General features: G+C 42.0%; 1 protein-coding gene across 1 annotated transcript in view; it reads right to left on the bottom strand.

Annotated features, from left to right (window-relative positions):
* The window catches only part of CMTM8 (CKLF like MARVEL transmembrane domain containing 8), a 34,999-nt gene extending 23,951 nt beyond the window's left edge, over window positions 1-11,048 (bottom strand). The window contains exon 1 of the mRNA XM_030944092.1: window positions 10,753-11,048. Coding sequence (XP_030799952.1) covers window positions 10,753-10,920 — 168 coding nt within the window. The 5' untranslated portion in view covers window positions 10,921-11,048. The remainder of the gene's footprint in view (window positions 1-10,752) is intronic.
* Window positions 11,049-17,606: the final 6,558 nt, after the last annotated feature.

The following is a 17,606-nucleotide window of genomic DNA, read 5'->3' as shown; positions in this document are numbered from 1 at the left end:
TATCACTTTTGCTGAGAAGTTAAACAGAAAATCCTTTCAATATGCCAAATGGAACAATGAAATTGTACCTAGTAACATATAAGCTGTTTATCACTGTTTCACTCATGGCAAGTTCCATCATTAAATTACATTTCCACAGGCCTGCGTTGTAGGTTCAAGATGAGTTTTATACATCTTTACATGGATGCTCATGTTTCAAACAGAAAACACACCACAAGAGGAGCCATCTCTTCAAGTAGGTCATTACTTTCCTCTTGCACACTGCCTTTTCAAGTTAAGTCCCAGCCATATAAGAATGTACTCAAAAGAGTAAAATAAGGATTGTGGTTTTCCAAAATTAAATATAGTAGTTTCCCAATGACAACTGTCTTTCTGTCAAGTTTGAATTTTATTTGGCATCCAAACTCCTTCCCATGCATTAGGAGAAATAAAAAAGAACACTAATTAATGTATTGATTTGTACTGTGCTATATCTTAGTAACAGCATGGAGAAGGGAAAATATTTTCAGCTTGGAGGCCAACTGGCAATGACTGTTGACAGTAACTGTTATGACTGTATTGCACAGTCCAATGAACACGGCTTATGCACATAGAGAGGCCTTGGAGCATCAATCAGAAATTCCAGCAGGGATCTTGCTTTTCCACGCTGCCTGAATCTCTTATATTGAAGAGATTCACTGAGATCACCACAAGATTGTAGTTGGTCTCAAAAAATCCAGCTCTGCAGAGCCTGTTTTATGCCTTTTGTTTTAGAAAAAGTTGCATTCTAGCTGAATGGAAGAACTAAACATGTCACAATATTCACCAACAACCTCTTAAATCACTGTATCACTATCAGTATTTCTAATACTGTTCTAAAATACTATGGTATTTTTCATAGTTTTGTCCATTATGAAACCATTAAAGATGGATGTCTCATACAGAGCCTGTTCTTTCAGTTGCCCAACACCTCCTCTCCTGAAACAACATTTCCCCAAATTTTTAGTGTAGAAGCTGCATTTTCTACGTTGATTTTCTCTGTCAAGCCTGAAGAAGAGAAGATGAAACTCATGCAAAGCAGGCCTTCGGCAAGTTGCCCGGAGCTGCTGGACAAGAGGGCTTGAAGAAATGAGGCAGGGAGACAAAACAAAACCAAACCCACCACAGAAGAGAGATGGAAAATTAGGACTTAGGACAGAGGCAGAGGGGTGGACGAGAGAGAGGGACAAGCATGTTGAAATACTTGCAGCTAACTATGCAACACTTCCAGAAACAAACGAGTTCTTCACACATCTTAATTCTATCCTTGGTTAAATATACATTAGGCTATAGCCTATAATTTTCTGACCACATACTCTCCCCTTCTCCACACCACCACCTGCATGCAGCAACAAAAGGGAAAACCTCCTTGAGAACTAATGCTTCCCCTTATTTTGCTTTCTGCCTGTTTACTTGCATGGCCTCCAGAATTGCAATTCAGCTTTGCATTTGAGCTCTTGAAAAACACTGTGTTATCTGTATTGCCCCACAAGTCCATCAATAAACTATTAACGCATCTCTGAGATAGAGTCGTATGCTATCCTAATTTTAGACAGTGCTCTAAAATTAGAGTCAAAAGCCAATTCTTGCCAAATTTCTGGAAAACTCTTTTCCCACAGCACTTATTATGGCACTGCATTTTGCATCTTCAGAACACAGAGCTCCTACTGACTTTCAGACACATCTGAGAATAATTGCTTTTTCTGCAACTCAGACCCAAAGCTGGGGATTCAGAAAACAAGGAGTAGAGTGAACACACTGAAATGTAGGGCTTACTTGCCTTGTCTAGTATCCCATAGGAATATTGTCGTTCAAGAAGAAGATAAAAATCAAATTTTCCAAGGAAGCAATTAGCCAGGAGACCATCCTCTCCCTTTGAATAATCCCTTTCCTTACTCACAACATGACTTCCTCCAATGCTGCGTGCACAATATCCCAGTCACGCCTAGAAAAGCTCTTCTGTGCAATGACCATGACAGAAGTTTCTTGATAAAAAAAACCACAATCAAGTAGGTTTTGACTGGATTCCAGTACCTACACACAATTCAATACGAAACCAACACTGCCAGGGTGAAACTAATTTTGATGCTTAATTTCCAGGACCTTAATAACATAATAATGTTTTTTAATTGTTAATTATTAAGTGCCTATACACATGCAAGCTCTCTGAAACAGCACATGGGGTTCCTGATAGCAAGGTATATCACCATTTACAAATTAAACTACAACCAAATCAGCACAAATGCCGTCATTTTTTGGTCTTTTTTCCCCACTAAGGACTGAATTATAGCACCACTCTCCCCAGCATGTATCATAGTTGTGTCCTGATCCTGTAAAGGACAATTGTGCATTTGTTTATGCTTTCCAACCTACAGCAGTAGTAACAGGCAATCACCACGGACTCACCTTCTCCTCACCTGATCCTTGTCAGTCTGCCCTGCAGTGGCTGTCTCTGGCTGGGCACAAGGCTGATGTTATCAGCTGAAGTGTCATTTTAAAGGCACATTGTGGATGTTTTCCTTTTGATAGAGGATTATTTTTTTAACTTCTTCCACTGTCCCTCAGTGCTGAATTCCTGCCTACAGCACTCTGTCTCAGTTTTTAAGTTTCACCTACAGTTGTCTCAAAACCATGCTGCCCCACTCAGCTATTACCTGCCATATGAGCTGAAGCCTTTGGAATACCATTATTGTTGAATGCAGAGAACCTATGCTAAAATATATATTAAAGAGACAAACATGGAAAAAAAGAGGAAAAAAAAGAAAGAAAAAAAAACCAAGAAAAGATTGAAAAAGGGAGCCTGTTAGCAGCTGCACAACTTCGAGGCTAAATAAATGGATCTGTGCAAAGACAGTGTCACCTTGAATTTATTTAAATTCAGGCCTGGACACAGCAGCCACATTTAAAGCTGATGATACAAACTGTTCTTATTTTCTGGTATAAAGCAGAGGCTCTTGACAGATTTCCTTTCAAGTTGTGCACATTAGGCTACCAGTCAAAGACCAGAAGTGATTACCAGAGTATGATCAGAGAGGCTGCTTTTCCCACACGGCCTTTTTCCAGGGTCCTGCTTGGGATGTTTTCAATTTACTTATTCTTCATAACTAGATTATGATATATCCAGAGACTGACACCTTACTTATTATTACCACACCTACTTACTTTGTCTCAGTTCTACAAAGTCTGATTTTAGCACATCTTAAATCAGACCAGAAACATTGTGGCTGCCCAGAACAAACTGCACAGACTGCATGCCTCTAACAATACCAATTTGTTGAAACTGGTTTTGCTTTGCTCCGAAGGTTTTTCTCTCAGCAAACCTGTGCTTGCATCAGTGTCATCTGCACACCCATAGCTTACAAAAATGGTCAGTGCAAACACTCAATATTGTGCTCTAGGTTGGCAAAAATGCAGTCACGCCCAGGACTGATCCAAGCCTGTGCAGCGAAGAGGTCTGGCAAAGCCTGGATACCTTATTATTGTGTGTAGAACCAAGAGCTCAGCCTCTTTAAGTTCATTAACATAAGCATGACACCAAACTTTCCTTGGACCAGTCCCAGGTGCCACTGAAAGCAGTGACTTGATTCTTTCCTTACTCAGTCCCTCCTCCACTGGAGTTTCAAGAGCCTTATACCTGATCTCATCCTTTCAGAGGCAGGTGAATTAGTGCCAGCAGCTTCCATGGAGAACTGGCTCAGGCCACAGGAACAGAACTACCTTGCCAAAGGCCTGATGGATGCTAAAAGCTATCTGCTGTTTGACACTAGAAAAAAAAAGAGCTAGGTCCTCTCTGCAAGGACACGCTTTCTGCTGTTTTTCTGGAATTCAAAGGGGGAAAAGTGCAGAAATATCACACAATACAATATGTACTTTATCCAAAATAAAATGAAGCAAAAACCTATTTATAGATATATAAATGTATGTGTACACATATATATGCATATTTGTCTGCACGACTATTATAAACTAAATATATGGCACTGTTATTCCCAGAAGAGAATAGGAAAGAACAGTAGGCTGAATGAGAAGGCAACCAACAAACAAGAACAAAACATCATCATTCCCTCCACACTTCCCATTCTGAAGGGTTCAGAGTCCCCAAGAGAGTTTTTCTGTGGTTTTGAGATTCTTCTTTTTAAGAAGAATCTTTCAGGCACCTATGCTCCAACCCTGCCTGTTGGTATTACACAGGAGGTTCAGAGCACAGAACAGAGCAGACACATCAGTGGGCTCCCCTGGTACAAGGGAGTACTCCCATCTAAAGGGCAGGGAGTGAAAGGCATCTGCTTTTGCTCTGGAAGCAGCATTTTGTTAATGGACCCAGAAACCTGGGGGCCATTAATGATTTTGCAAGAATCCAGTGTGACCCATAAACAACTTCTTTCTGTGTCCTTTTCCTGCTCACATTCTTACTATGCTGCCAAGAAATACACCTCTTCATGATACACTGCATGGAAAACAGGGGTTTTTAGATAGGCATACGCTACTCCAAGATCTTCTAATCTGCAGTCTTAACAGTGTATAATAAATAATTCCAAACAAAAAGCAGGAATGACAGTGTAGAAAGAGAAAATGGGAGAAAAAAAAATCCCAACAATCTGAACAACAAATGAACAACCACAAAGAAAAGAGACACAGACAAGTCCAGGATCTGAATTCATTTTAGGACAAAATGCACCATCAGGTGTCTCCATCATTATCAGGTATCTGGCATGATCACTGTCTTCCCATAGCATGATTACCCAGGGATTTGGGACTCCTGTGGGTATCTGGAAAAAGGCAATTTTCAGGAATGCAGTCACAATGTCATTGACCTTTGTCCTCAGACCATGATGGTCCCCTCAGCATTTACCCTCACACAGGACTCACACCCAGCCACAGCATCATGCTAAAGCTAAGCACCTGGGAAGCTCTGCCTATTCCATTAGGAATAATGGGAGGATTGCACATTTCACTATCATACAGACACAGGCCACTGAAGCCCCCAAAGATCTATTTATTTATTTAAAATTAAGTTTGTGCACATAAGAATTTTTGCAGGCACAAAAGAAAAATAATTTTTAGAGTCCAGGAGAGGGGGAGGAGAGAGGATTTATGTTATATTCACTATCCACCCAACAACAAAGTAGATGTTTAAGTATGACTTTAAAGCATTCTTCTCATGAAGAGATAAAGACATTTCATACGTGCTGTACCTTAAGTCTGACGTATGGAGAATATTTTGCATTTTTGACCTTTGGTAAAATATCTTCATTCAGTTTAAGAGGCATTTTCATCCTCCTACCATTTTAGCCCTAACACTGTTTCTATCATCACTTGGAGCACGTTCAAAAGGTTCTGTTTTCTTGTGTCCCCCAAACAGTTCTCTCTTCCCAAGGAAACGCCTTGATCTTGTCCAGGAAACCAAAGACCTTACAGGAAACAGAACTTTAAATAGCTATATGATCCTAAAGGAAGATGGAAATCATATAGATGTGTGTATTCAGTAAAGCCAGCTAAGGGTTGGCAGTGGAACAACAGCACCTAAGAAAGGCAGAACTGAAACATGACTTCAGCAAGAGTTTTGTCTGATCAAGACCAAAGGAGAGAGCTGAGACTTGGTATTGTGTGTTTTCTTATTCATGCATAGGAGCATGAAGCTGCTGGATGAAGTGACTGACTAGTCACTACAGGATTTGGTTTTTTCCATTCAGTAATTCAAAGTGAATATTATTAAGACGGTGCTTGTGTACATCTCCTCCAGGCAAAGCACTTGTTCAACATGTCAGGAGGTAGCTCAGTGTTGTCAACTACTTGCAAGCAGACACGCTATGATCGGAATAAAAATCACATTATAAGAAAAAAGGAAAAATCACTACTGTTCCTGAAAGAAGAGAAAGTCTTGCTGCCACTCAGGTGAGCAAAAAGGCTCTTTGGAACTCCCTCCATGCTTCTCAGTTATTCTACTGAGCTTTTCCAAGAAATGGGAGGGCAGGAGGAGGATGGTAAATATACATAGAACTTTGAACTGCAGTCAGAGAGGCTGTAAGACTAAAAGAAAATCTAAATGCAAGGAGAGCTTTAAGTAAAATTTTTGTATTTTAACTTTCTCACAGTAGATCATCCCCTCTCTATTACTTCTGTTTTTCTTAACATTTATATGACTTTATCGCTGAGTTAATTTAACACTTTGATATCTGTAGATGAGTTTGATGCATCTCTCAGGAAAAAGACAAAGGTGAAAAGTCTGTGGAACAAATACCTGCACATTTCCAGTTGTTCTGGTTTTGGCAACCTCAATATCTTAGATCTGACCTAACTTTCAATAACTATTTAATATTCTGAGGGTTACCAGTCTACTAGAATAAACAAAGTCAACAATATTTCCTTTATGAATTAAACATTCAAAGGCCTAACATTTTAAGAAGAATAATGAACCAGTGATCAAAATTATTTTTATTGTCCAGAAACATAAATTTGAACTGCAATTTTATGTGGTGCTAATAAAGTAAATGAATTCCCATCAGGCTTCTATTTCAAGTATCTATTTTATTCTGGGCATTTCAAAGAATAATGTGCATAGAACAGCATAAAGAAATGCAACTATAAATACAATTAACTAAAACTTACACCACCACAAGATCTCATGTGCAGCAGCAGCAAAGTAACAACCTTCTACACCTTTCCAAGCTATAGAAGTATTTGTTTTTGTCAAGGTCAAATAGCCATCACAAGCCTTAAAATCAGTAGTGCAAGTTTTACAAGAGGCTCCATCTAGCAATACACTGGTGTGAGGCAACAATCTGAAGAGATCAATGTCATCCTGCTAGAAAGTAAATATTTTTATAACTACATCCATAGCAACCACAAAACTCTCCACCTCCCCAAAATGATCCATAATGCTTGACTTGAGAAGCTGATTTAAAGCTCTGAGAAGGTATCACTTGTCATCATTTTTCTTGGCCATAAAAGTCCCAGGAAGATAAACGTAGCTTTTCTGGGCCATCATTTCACAGAAAAGAAACACTCAAAAGATATCTCTAGAAATTGCTATACTTGCTCATTTTGAAACTGTAAATCCTCCAGGGGGACTGGTGGTGCTACACTGTAGGAATCAAGTATCAATGATTTTATATGATGTATTTTTACTTCAGTGTCAACCCAGCCAATTGACATCTCATTTTCTCATTTACAGACTTTGTGTAACACCACTTACTTCTTCTGTACTACTTGTCACCAATGGATCTCAGTGTTCCTTACAAAGATTAGTACACATATTCCATGAATGGCTAAGACATTCTGAGAAGTTAGAGATGCAGATAAATTAACTTGCAGAGTCAATGGCCAGTAAGGTCATGGACTAAGGCCAGTAAATGCAAGTTTCCAGAGTCAGAAGCCCCTGCCCTGTCCAGCAAGCACCTTCACTCCTGTATATAAGTGCTTGCTGGACAGCCTTTCACACACCGAAGTTATGTTTTATGCCAGTTCCCAAAGGCCTCTCAGAAACCCAGTAGCATTTTCCATTTTGCTTTTTCCACTGAAATGAACTGACCCCAGTTCTTTCCAAGTGAGTGGCAGGAAGTCTTGCACCTGCTCTGGTCATGGAGGCAGACATCAAAGGCAATGGAAAATCTGTCAGCACCAGGTAATTTAGCCTATACTTCAGGCTGCATTTCTGAGCTCATTCATGCTGGATGTATGCAGTGCTAGACCGAAAGGCATTACAGAATTAAGATGAACTGGGTTTGGGTACATAACTCTATTGCTGCTGAATAGGCACAGTCAGCCTCATCCCACATTTACACAGGCTCTAAAGCAGCTACATAAAGGATGGATAATACCTGATCCATCATAAAACCTGTCTTTATAAAGCTAACTCATTTTGAACAAATTTGAAACAGGAGACTGAGTTAATAGCAGACCAGTGCTTTGCACGACTACAAAGAATCTCTTAGTAGGAACTGTTAAGCTGAATTTACTGTGCCATTAAACCACAGCGTCAGTGCAGATGTAGGCTGGTTACCAGCACACATGGAAACCCACACAGCAGTTAATTCATCTTCACAGTACGCAAATCAGGGATGTGGGAGCAAAACCTGATCCTCCATTTAAGGGGCTGGAATGTTTCATTTATATGGTAACTTGTGCTTTTCCATTCTCTTTGGTCAAAGAATAACACAGATTTGCCCTTTGCCTGCACAGAGAGTAGAGTTTCAGAGCCAGGAGACACAGACTGCACCCCTCTTGCTGCATGCACATTGCTGACTGACAGCAGCAATAATCAAATATTTATGCAGCCCCACAGTGCAAACTCTCAGAGCATTTAGCACCATTGTTTAATGCCCCTAGCTCAGCTTTAATATGGACATGGGATCTGGCAGATGAGTAGCTGTCCTGAAAACAGATATTTCTAAAAACAGTCCTCTTCCCTGTCTGTGTCACAGGTGTCCCAGAGAAGGGGCACCAGAAGCAAAGAGATGCTCCTACCACAGCAGCTGTCCTTTAGAGCTCAGAGTTTAGACTGGAAAAGATCTACCAGGGTGCCAACTCCTGAGACTGAATTACATGCTGGTCTTATTTACAGGTTTGCAAATCCTTAGCAGAAAGAACGATAAGCTGGGGCATCAGTACTGAGGGTCAGAAATATCCTGAAGGGCCAATTGGTGCAGGCAAGGCACAGCAATCAGAACAGGTTGATTTAGGGTACACAACTCCAATAGTGCTGAATATGCACAGCAAGTTTTGAAGTAGAGATCTTGGGATCTCTAGTCATGCTCTGTTAAAGCACATTTTCTCTCAGAAAAAAAAAAAAGAACATAGTAAACTGGTGGAAAATGTTTAACCAAAACCCAATGCCAAATATATAAATATATATATACACACACATATAAACTCACTATTTGATTTTAGTAACTGGGGTTCTTTCAGCTAATTCCATATAAAGGTCTTCACTGATATATTTTTATTTAATTTCACAGAAGAACAGCTACTCTAGCTGCTTTAAAATAAGTGGAGTTAAGAATTAGAACTATTTCCTTAAAGGCACTATCCATCAGTACTCTACTTCTGTAGGATCTGCCCTACACCTTCCAGCTTAATATCAGAACTGTACTCTGTTCTCTCAAACACACCATTGCAAGCCAGTAAAAGTTAATCTACATTAGAGACTTCTATTAGCTCCTCTGAGTTGGCCAGGAACTGCTCATTTCACATTTTACAATGATCCCAGGAGTTAGGAATGGCTGAGAGGAAACAAAATCCCCCTAAAAAGCATCATCACCGTTTAGAAAGGTAAGCTGCACGACACCACCTGTCAACACAAAGTAGAAGGCACACTTCCAACAAAGAGTAAGCAAGAGCCTGCCCATGCCCTGTGGCCATGTAGCTCAATGTGAGTGCAGCTGATCCAGTATTCACAGCCAGGATGAATATATGACATTCCAGCAGGGCTCTGGAAAAGCCTTGGGCACCTCTGTAACAATCTACAGTGGGATCAACTCTTCAGATAAAGTACTAGAAAGGTACATAGCTCCGTTGTAATTACTAACTGAAAAAGAGTGGAAAAGAAAGCAGCTATTATTTCAAAGACTTGTTTATTCACAGATCTACCACAGCTTTGACAGTGAAGCATCTCCTGTATTTAACAGCCAAAACAAGCCTACAATCACCTATCTACTGGAGATCAACAGAATTCCCAAGGGCACTGGCACACAAGGCACCAGCTGGGAGCAGTCTCTGACCTCACAGCCCCATCACTATTGGCCTGCACAGCAATCTGGCATCTCAGTGTGCATCCTCTCTCCAGTGGCACTGCTCCTGCCAGAGGTCCCACATCACACATCAGCCTGAAGCGTCGCCTGGTTATTTTAACTTTGAAGTCAGCAAAACCAACAGCCATTCCACTGCTCTGGTGAAGCACAATGTTTTCAAGCCTTGAAAACGAATGTGGTATGATAAGTTAATCCTTGAAGCTCCAGCACAACAAAAACTTCACCCAGGAAACTCAAAAAGTTAGTTGGGGCAGCCAGCTCTTTAAGACCCTTAATTATGAATAGTGTAGATGAATGGAATTGAAGAGATCATTTTTAAGAGGAGATGCTGAGTATCTGTTGCTAAACACACTGAGGGCACACGGGCCTGCAGAGGGATCCTGGCGTTGTGCTGTTCACTGCCTACCACTAAGGCAAGTGACCGAATTTAGCACTGCCTTGCCCTCTGTATGTTCATTTACACCTTATGGACTACCTGCAAAAAACAAATTCACTACCAAGCCCAAAAGGCAGCAGTTCATCTCCCACTCTGCACAGGTGTATCTAAGCACTAAAGGCGTAAAGAAATGGGGGTTTTTTTTGGACCTAGGAAACAAAGGTAAATTGTTTCATTAACTCTCACATCATGACTATTCGTGTGCTATCAAGTGCAAAGCATACACAACCAATGTGGTTACAGAAAATCTCCAAAACTAAGTTCCCTGTCTGCCAAAACTCGTCTTTCCGCTACGGGACGTGATGATACCGCAGATATCACGGGAGGCTGAACAGACCGCGTGTGCCCTGCGCTCCTTTTCCAGTTTCCAGGCGGGACATTTGTGCCCCCGCCGCAGAGCCGCTCTTGCTTCCGTGGGCTCGTCCTCTCCCGCGCTTCACCTGCGGGCACGGACCGGCACGGGGTGACGCGCCGAGGAACACCCCAACCCCTCCTCACCCCAGCGCCGGCCGAGGCTCCCCCGCCCCTCCGCGCCCCCGGCGCACTCACAATCTCGGTCACCATGAGGAGCCCGGGCACGGTGCGCAGGAACTCTCTGTCGTAGGCGAGCGTGCTGGAGCTGGCCGACAGGTTGGCGGTGAAGGAGCTGCTGGTGGTGGTGACCGTGTGCGAGCGCGGGCGCGGCGGCTGCTCCTGAGGCGGCACGGGCGGCTCCATGGCCGGCGCGGCTGTCGCCGGACGGGCGGCGCGGAGGCACCGCCGCTCGCCGCTTTGTGTGGCCCCGGCGCCGCGGGCAGCCCCCGCCTGGGCCAGGGGGAGGAGGAGGAGGGTGCTCGGCGCCCGGCCCCGGGCGGGGAGGCGGGTCCCGAGAGGGGCCGCCCGACCCGGAGACCGCCCAGCCCTCCCGCCGCTGCCCCCGGGGCGGGTCCGCGCTGCCGGTGCGAGGCGTCCCCAGCGCTAGGGAATGAGGGTCAAAGCGCCTCCCCTCAAAAAAAACCATCTCCTCAAAACCATCTCCTCAAAACCATCTCCTGACCTCGCGAACTTTTATACACTTGGGATCCCATCTGCTTCCAGTGCGGCCGAGGAGCCAGGCTGAGCCACTGCTGTCTGTGCCACAGCCGCTTGGAGGGTCCAGCCTCATGCCCCGGCCGTCATCGCGGCTCCGGGCCGTCAGCCCTGGCTCCGCGGGCAGCAAAGGCTGGCAGGGGCCGTGCTGTGCCGCAGGTGGCTGTCACCCCTGGCTCCAAAGGCCCCAAAGGCTGGCAGGGGCCGCGCGGTGCCGCAGGTGGCTGTCCCCGCTGGCTGGTGCCGCAGGTGGCTGTCCCCCTGGCTGGTGCCGCAGGTGGCTGTCCCCCCTGGCTGCCATCGCCTGCGAGAGGAACCGCCGCGAAGTGCCGCGGACAGGGAACAGGAGTCTAGGAGCTAACACAGCCCTCCCAGAGCTGGAAATGGGGGTTTGCTGGGGTCTGCCAAATATCCAAGAGACTGAACAACGCAAAAGACTTTTAAAAGCCATAAAAGTCACTGGAAATGTAAAGTATGAAGTCATTATTGACCCATGGCAGTGCTGAGCTGTCCCTTAACCTGTATTTTTCAGTACTCCAGTCTGAAGTGTCATTAAAAAAACAAATCCAAACACTTCTGGATCTTTTAAAAGCTTCTAAAGAGATCTTCCATTCCACAAAACCATGGGGTTTCAACAACAAGCAAGCAGGTTATAGTTATTTTCAACATTCAGGAACTCTAATTAGCAAAGGGTTTTGTGGCTATTCAGTAAAAATGAAGTGTTTTCCACATGTCTGGTGGCTATTGTCCTTGAATTGTTTACTGCTGCTCTCCCACTGGATAACAAAGGCTGGATTTTGTGGTGTTACCTTTCAGCAAGGGATTGAAGCAGCTGGGGAGGGAGGAGGAGGAGTATGGGAGAGTTTCTCTCAGAAATACAGGAAACATGAATTACCCAAAGGAACTGTTCTTGTGCATTATTGTGCCTCCACTCACAGTGTGTGTGTGTCACAGTACAGGCTCCATGGGCTTCTTGGAACGTGTATCTTGGCTCAGGCTCTGTGGAGCCTTCGTGCCCTCTACACTCTGATTAGGAAAAGAAGTATACTCTGATTAGGTCAAAATATGCAATTTGGTGAAGCCTTTCAATGTAAATGTTTTAGACACTGGTGACTTTTTAATTTAAGATGGCAGAAGAAATGTGGCAGAGTTTTGCAAACATGAACTGCAGGTCATCATAACACGATGCCTGTCACTTGACACGATAAGATATACAGATAGCATCTTTTTTCTTTTGTTTTCCTTTTTTTTTTTTTAAGGAAAAAAAGAGACCATTAATACACACTCAAACCACTGAACACAACTCCTTAATCATGAAACAAGGAATTTTATACTTTTTGGCAAAACTTTTTTTTTTGTGACATTAACAGGATTATGGGGTTTTTTGGTGTTCCTGTTTTATCTCCTTCTTTTATATAAGAGTTGATATTTAAAGGAACAGAACACACCTGTGCACTGGTCTGTCTGGAGGCCTGCTTCAACTGGCTTGCAAGTAAAAAATGCTTTATCTGATTGTTCAGCACTGCCAAGGTTCCTTCCAATGCCAGAGCTGCTTTGCCATACCCCTGTTGCTGTTTGTGAGAATCCATTGTAACAGCATTGATTTTCCTCTCTGAGAGATTCCTGTTTTTCAGTTTTCCATCTAGAAGATCAGTAAGTAAAAGTGAGGAAATGTGGGGCTAAAATTCATGCTGCTATCAAAATTAACACTAATTTCAGAGTTGTTTGAGCCATTCACATCACTTTCTCTTTGAGAGCTGGTTTATTTTACACTGGATGTATATTCTTACCATGTTTCCAGGATGTTATTCACTGGTCTCAGTGTTCATGCATAATTCTGAAACTCTTTATTTATACCCTAAACTCTTGAGGGTCAGTGTTGGTTTTCTTTCAGCTATCAGAATCAGAGCAATAAATTTCATTGCTTTTGGTCTGCACATCTGTCGTTTGAGCATCCCAGCTCCTGTAGGGGAGGAAAAAAAAAGTAAAACAAAAACACAGATAGGGAACCAATTGTTTTCTGCTTCAGCTCTATTAATATACTGTACACTTTAAATGTTTGTTGTAGAGGTCTAGTATCATCATTAATTCAACAAGAACTGGAGGGCTACCCTTGTGGGCAATTTCTCTGAACACTGGCTGCCACTCTGAGTTGCCTGGTTAGCTAATTTTTCTCCAGCAAACATATTCAAAGAATGAGTTTCATTAAAAAATGGGTAAACACTCCAGAAGCTTTTCTGTATCTGATATTCCTGGAAGCAAATTTCATTCTTTAACTTGACAACATAATACTTGACATTTTGAATGTTAATTGTGAGGCTCTAATTTTTTTGTTTTGTATCCTTGCACTGAGGGCTAGAACTGGAAAGCCTTCAGGGACCAGCTAAGCCTAGCTAGATTTTTTTACATGTAGATAGCATCAGAAACAGAATAATTGAATGCTGCTGCTTGAACAATCAACCTTTTATTACAGAACTACCAAGAGAGAATAAGGTGGCCCATTTTCTTTATTTTAAATTAACCTTTCAAGGGAAGGATCGGCAAAGCTTTTAAACACCAGTCAAGATTGTAGCCTCTTATTTGTCAACTGCTATAAGGAAGTAAACTCTGATTAGGAAAAAATGTGCAATTTGGTGAATGCAAATGTTTTAGTAAAAGCAGAATAGTGGATAAAGCTATTATCAGGTTTCTCAGTAAAGGGATTATTCCTGAATGTCTCATTATCTAATTAACAGAGTCTTCCATTTAAGCTGGTTTTATTCTCAAATCCTGAGGTATCAACATTTTTAACATTACTGATCAAGCTCTCCAGAACTACTTTCTTAGCAACAATCTGGCCAGCTGGAAGTGCTAATTAAAGTAGACTCCCAGGCCCAAGGAGTGGAACTGACTGGAATTTCCTGAACTGTTTTTCTGGTTTTGTAGTAGAGCTTCCCTTCCCCCTTCCCAAATCCTAGAATTTTCAAATGTCAAACTCATTCAGACTATTTTTTACGTAAGTAAAACATGTTAACATATAAAAGATGAGATTTTTCAGTGGTTATCAGCAGGTTTCAGCCCAAACAAAAAATTTACTATATTTAAACCACCTGAGTGAGCTAAGAAAGCTAAGGAAACTTAATCTGAAGAGAGCAAGAAAGGAACTGTACTTTCCATAAAACCCAGGTCTCACACAAGGAACGGGGATTTATGTCGGATGTCCAGGACAAATACTCTCACCCTTGACATCCTACTGTGCAAATAATCTGAGGATGAGATCTTTTTAGTTAGCATTAAATCAAGAAATGATTGGAAATTTCCTATTGGCTTTTCAGAATTAGCAAAGTGTAGGCTTTGAGCTACAAAAGTATTCAAGTAAATAATTTATAACATATTTTACCCTTCGGCAGCTTACAACCATATGGAAAAGCTGATTGATACTAACCCAAACCAGAAATACTTGATTTGTACTTTGGTAGTAACATAGGCATAGGCCATAGGCCATAGGCACATGACCAATCAGGGTAAATGTCTCTGTGTAGGAATCCATATTTCACAAAGAAAAGATGGTTTTCATGACTGATATACCTGGATTTTCCAATGCTGCTGCAACAAAGAGAGAATGGATGAGATGCCCATATTTTCAAAATGGCCATTATTTGGCAAATCCATAGAGAATCCTTTTTTGTACATGGGGTTACTGAACATGAGGCTTGTTTTGTTTTGCAGCTTGGGCACCTAAAATTAAAGAACATAAAATCAATACCAATTGAAACAATAATCAAAGTAATGACAGTGCATGAGATTTTATCAGCAGGTGCTTGTTACTACCCTAATGCTGGAAAAGGCAGGACTTAGCTGTATATGTTCTGTACTCTTCTTATCACAAATATTTCTTGCTTTACATGAAGTTTACTTGAATTATATGCACAAAGTCCTGACTGTAGACACACAGGCATTTTACCTGCCAGAAAGCCATCTTACTACATATTTTGCCATACAGATAATTAACTCTCTGCTAGGAACAGTAACATACTGACTTTAGATTTTATTTTTCAGTTTTGAAACCTATGACACTAAGTAAACTGTGTGGTGATAGAGACTGTGCTAAGAAAAGAAAGCACAGTGTACATAAGCCTTGTATTTTCTTTGCATTAGGCTTTGACCAGCTGTTTTATCTGCTCTGGGAATCTAAAGATCTCTCCCAGCCCTGCAACACAACTATGTCACATATACTGTACTGAGGAAAAATTGCTTACTTCTTTCAGAGCTGACTTGTACTTAGAACACACTGTCCCTGCACTCTGAATATGTGTGCTTAACTTCAGGGCAGAGAGCACATCTACTCAAAAAGAGTTTGTAGTGAGTAGTGTGAAGTCTACATACAAATCTTCTCAGAACAGGAGTTGTGGTTTTCCTATTTAGGAGCCTCAGCTCTGTAGTGCACCTGCAAGAGATGTCTGCATTTCATTTCCCAGGCTGCTTCCCAGCTGCTCTCAGCTGTCCTGCTCTCCAGCAAGCCTGCAAGCACAGCTCCAAGCACAGCTGCTGGCTGTGCCTTCTCACACCTGCATATCAGAGGCCACCCCAATACTCAGGAGTGTCTGGTGTCATGTTGTGCGAGGAAGGAGCTGATTCTGCCCCTGAGCACGTCCAGGCAAGCTGTCCCTGAGGCACACTCATAAATACTTTCATTAGGGTCAGCAGTCCACCACAGACCTTTAAATATTATTGTGGAGCAAACACATACTAGTGATTACATCATTGAGAATATAAACACTTCCACTGAAGACCTGTGCATTTTCTACCTACTAAGGGTGGTGCTTGCCTAAGTGTTTATGTAAATCACAGCAGGTAATGTTTATACAGCACCCAAGCCCAGTGCAAAACAGCTGGAGGAAAATACCACCTTCAACAATTGTCAATGCTGTATTTGTTTTTAGATAATTAAAGAAAGACTGTATAATTCTACCGTGGTTTCATCACTGCACCATCCAAGTTTAAGGAGAGAGTTCACAGCCAACTCAGTTTGCTTGAAGGCTTAAATAAAATATTAAACAGTCAGCTATGTTGCTCTGCTTTGGTTGGTACAACACCATGACACAGGCCTGAGACTTAAAGTGTCCCTTATCTCAAATTATGAGGAGGCCACTTGAGCTTGCTGTCTGTTTATATACACTGAGATGGATGGCAGGTAAAAACCTTACTAAATACTATGGCTAAAAGCTGAAACTAGACAAATTCAGACTGAAAAGAAATTGGTTTTGTTGTTGGGGCTTTTTGAATGTATTTTTTTCACATAGCATGATTAGCTATTTGAAGGATTTATTAAATAAAACATTAAACTCTCCATCATTTTATATCTGTAATTCCAAGCTATAGGTTTATTTGAAATGTACTCTTTACCAGACTTACATTGACAAATTTGGTGGTCTTTCTTATACAGATCACAGCAAGAGATGACCCAAATGATTTGAGAAACCACAGCAATGAATTCCAATTATTTCCATAAAGTGTCAGTCTTGTTAACACTCTAGTCACCCAGCTGTACAGTACACATGCAGTACCAATGCCTGACACATCTCCTGGAGTGGCAGCAGAATAAAGGATCTCATGAATCTTGCTCTGTCTGGACAATGAAAACTGGCAATGAAACTGTTGTACAGGGAGAATCAATTTTATGCAGATGGACTGCAAGGTTTAAGGGTGGAAAAATTCTCATCCAGAGAAAGTTAAAAAGCCAGTGGGCTGACTGCAGGACCTGCAGAGAAAGGGGCCAGCTGACTGGGGAGAGGTGCCAGAGCATACATGCTCTGTCATAGTGGGCTGAAGGGCAGGAGAAGAGAACTGAGCCTGGCAGGGCACTGACCTAAATCTTGGGGAACATAACAGTGGAAGGAGAAGGCAGAGGTGTGCAGGCAGATGTTTTACTGCTCCTCATCCTGGTTGACACAGCCTTTCTGTTAGTATGGAGTACAGACATTTGACATCTATCCATTAACAGGAGAAGAAAATACTAACAAAGGATGCAGTACACCACATAGTGGCGTGAAATCTGCAAGCACCTGAGCAATATAGCATTGGTATTTTCAAATCAGCACTTCATCTCTGCATTTAGACAAGTGCCAAAAGACTTCTGAGCAACAAAAACCAAAATGACCCTGATGTTTGTATTTACAGAGCAGTCTTAGCCCTGAAACAAAACAAAAGCAAATAAACAATTCCCCCTAGTACAAAACACAGTCAAGTTCAATTCAAAGCAGGACACAGAGGTGCAGGCACCAGTGTTTTAGGATATACAGGATACAGCTCATGACTGTAAATCACTGGATGCTTTCAGAGCCTTAGTGTTACAG

This window comes from Camarhynchus parvulus, chromosome 2, assembly GCF_901933205.1.
Source record: "Camarhynchus parvulus chromosome 2, STF_HiC, whole genome shotgun sequence".
NCBI classification, from domain to species: domain Eukaryota; kingdom Metazoa; phylum Chordata; class Aves; order Passeriformes; family Thraupidae; genus Camarhynchus; species Camarhynchus parvulus.
The sequence above is the reverse complement of the archived record's forward strand: the minus strand, read 5'-3'. Positions and strand labels throughout refer to the sequence as shown.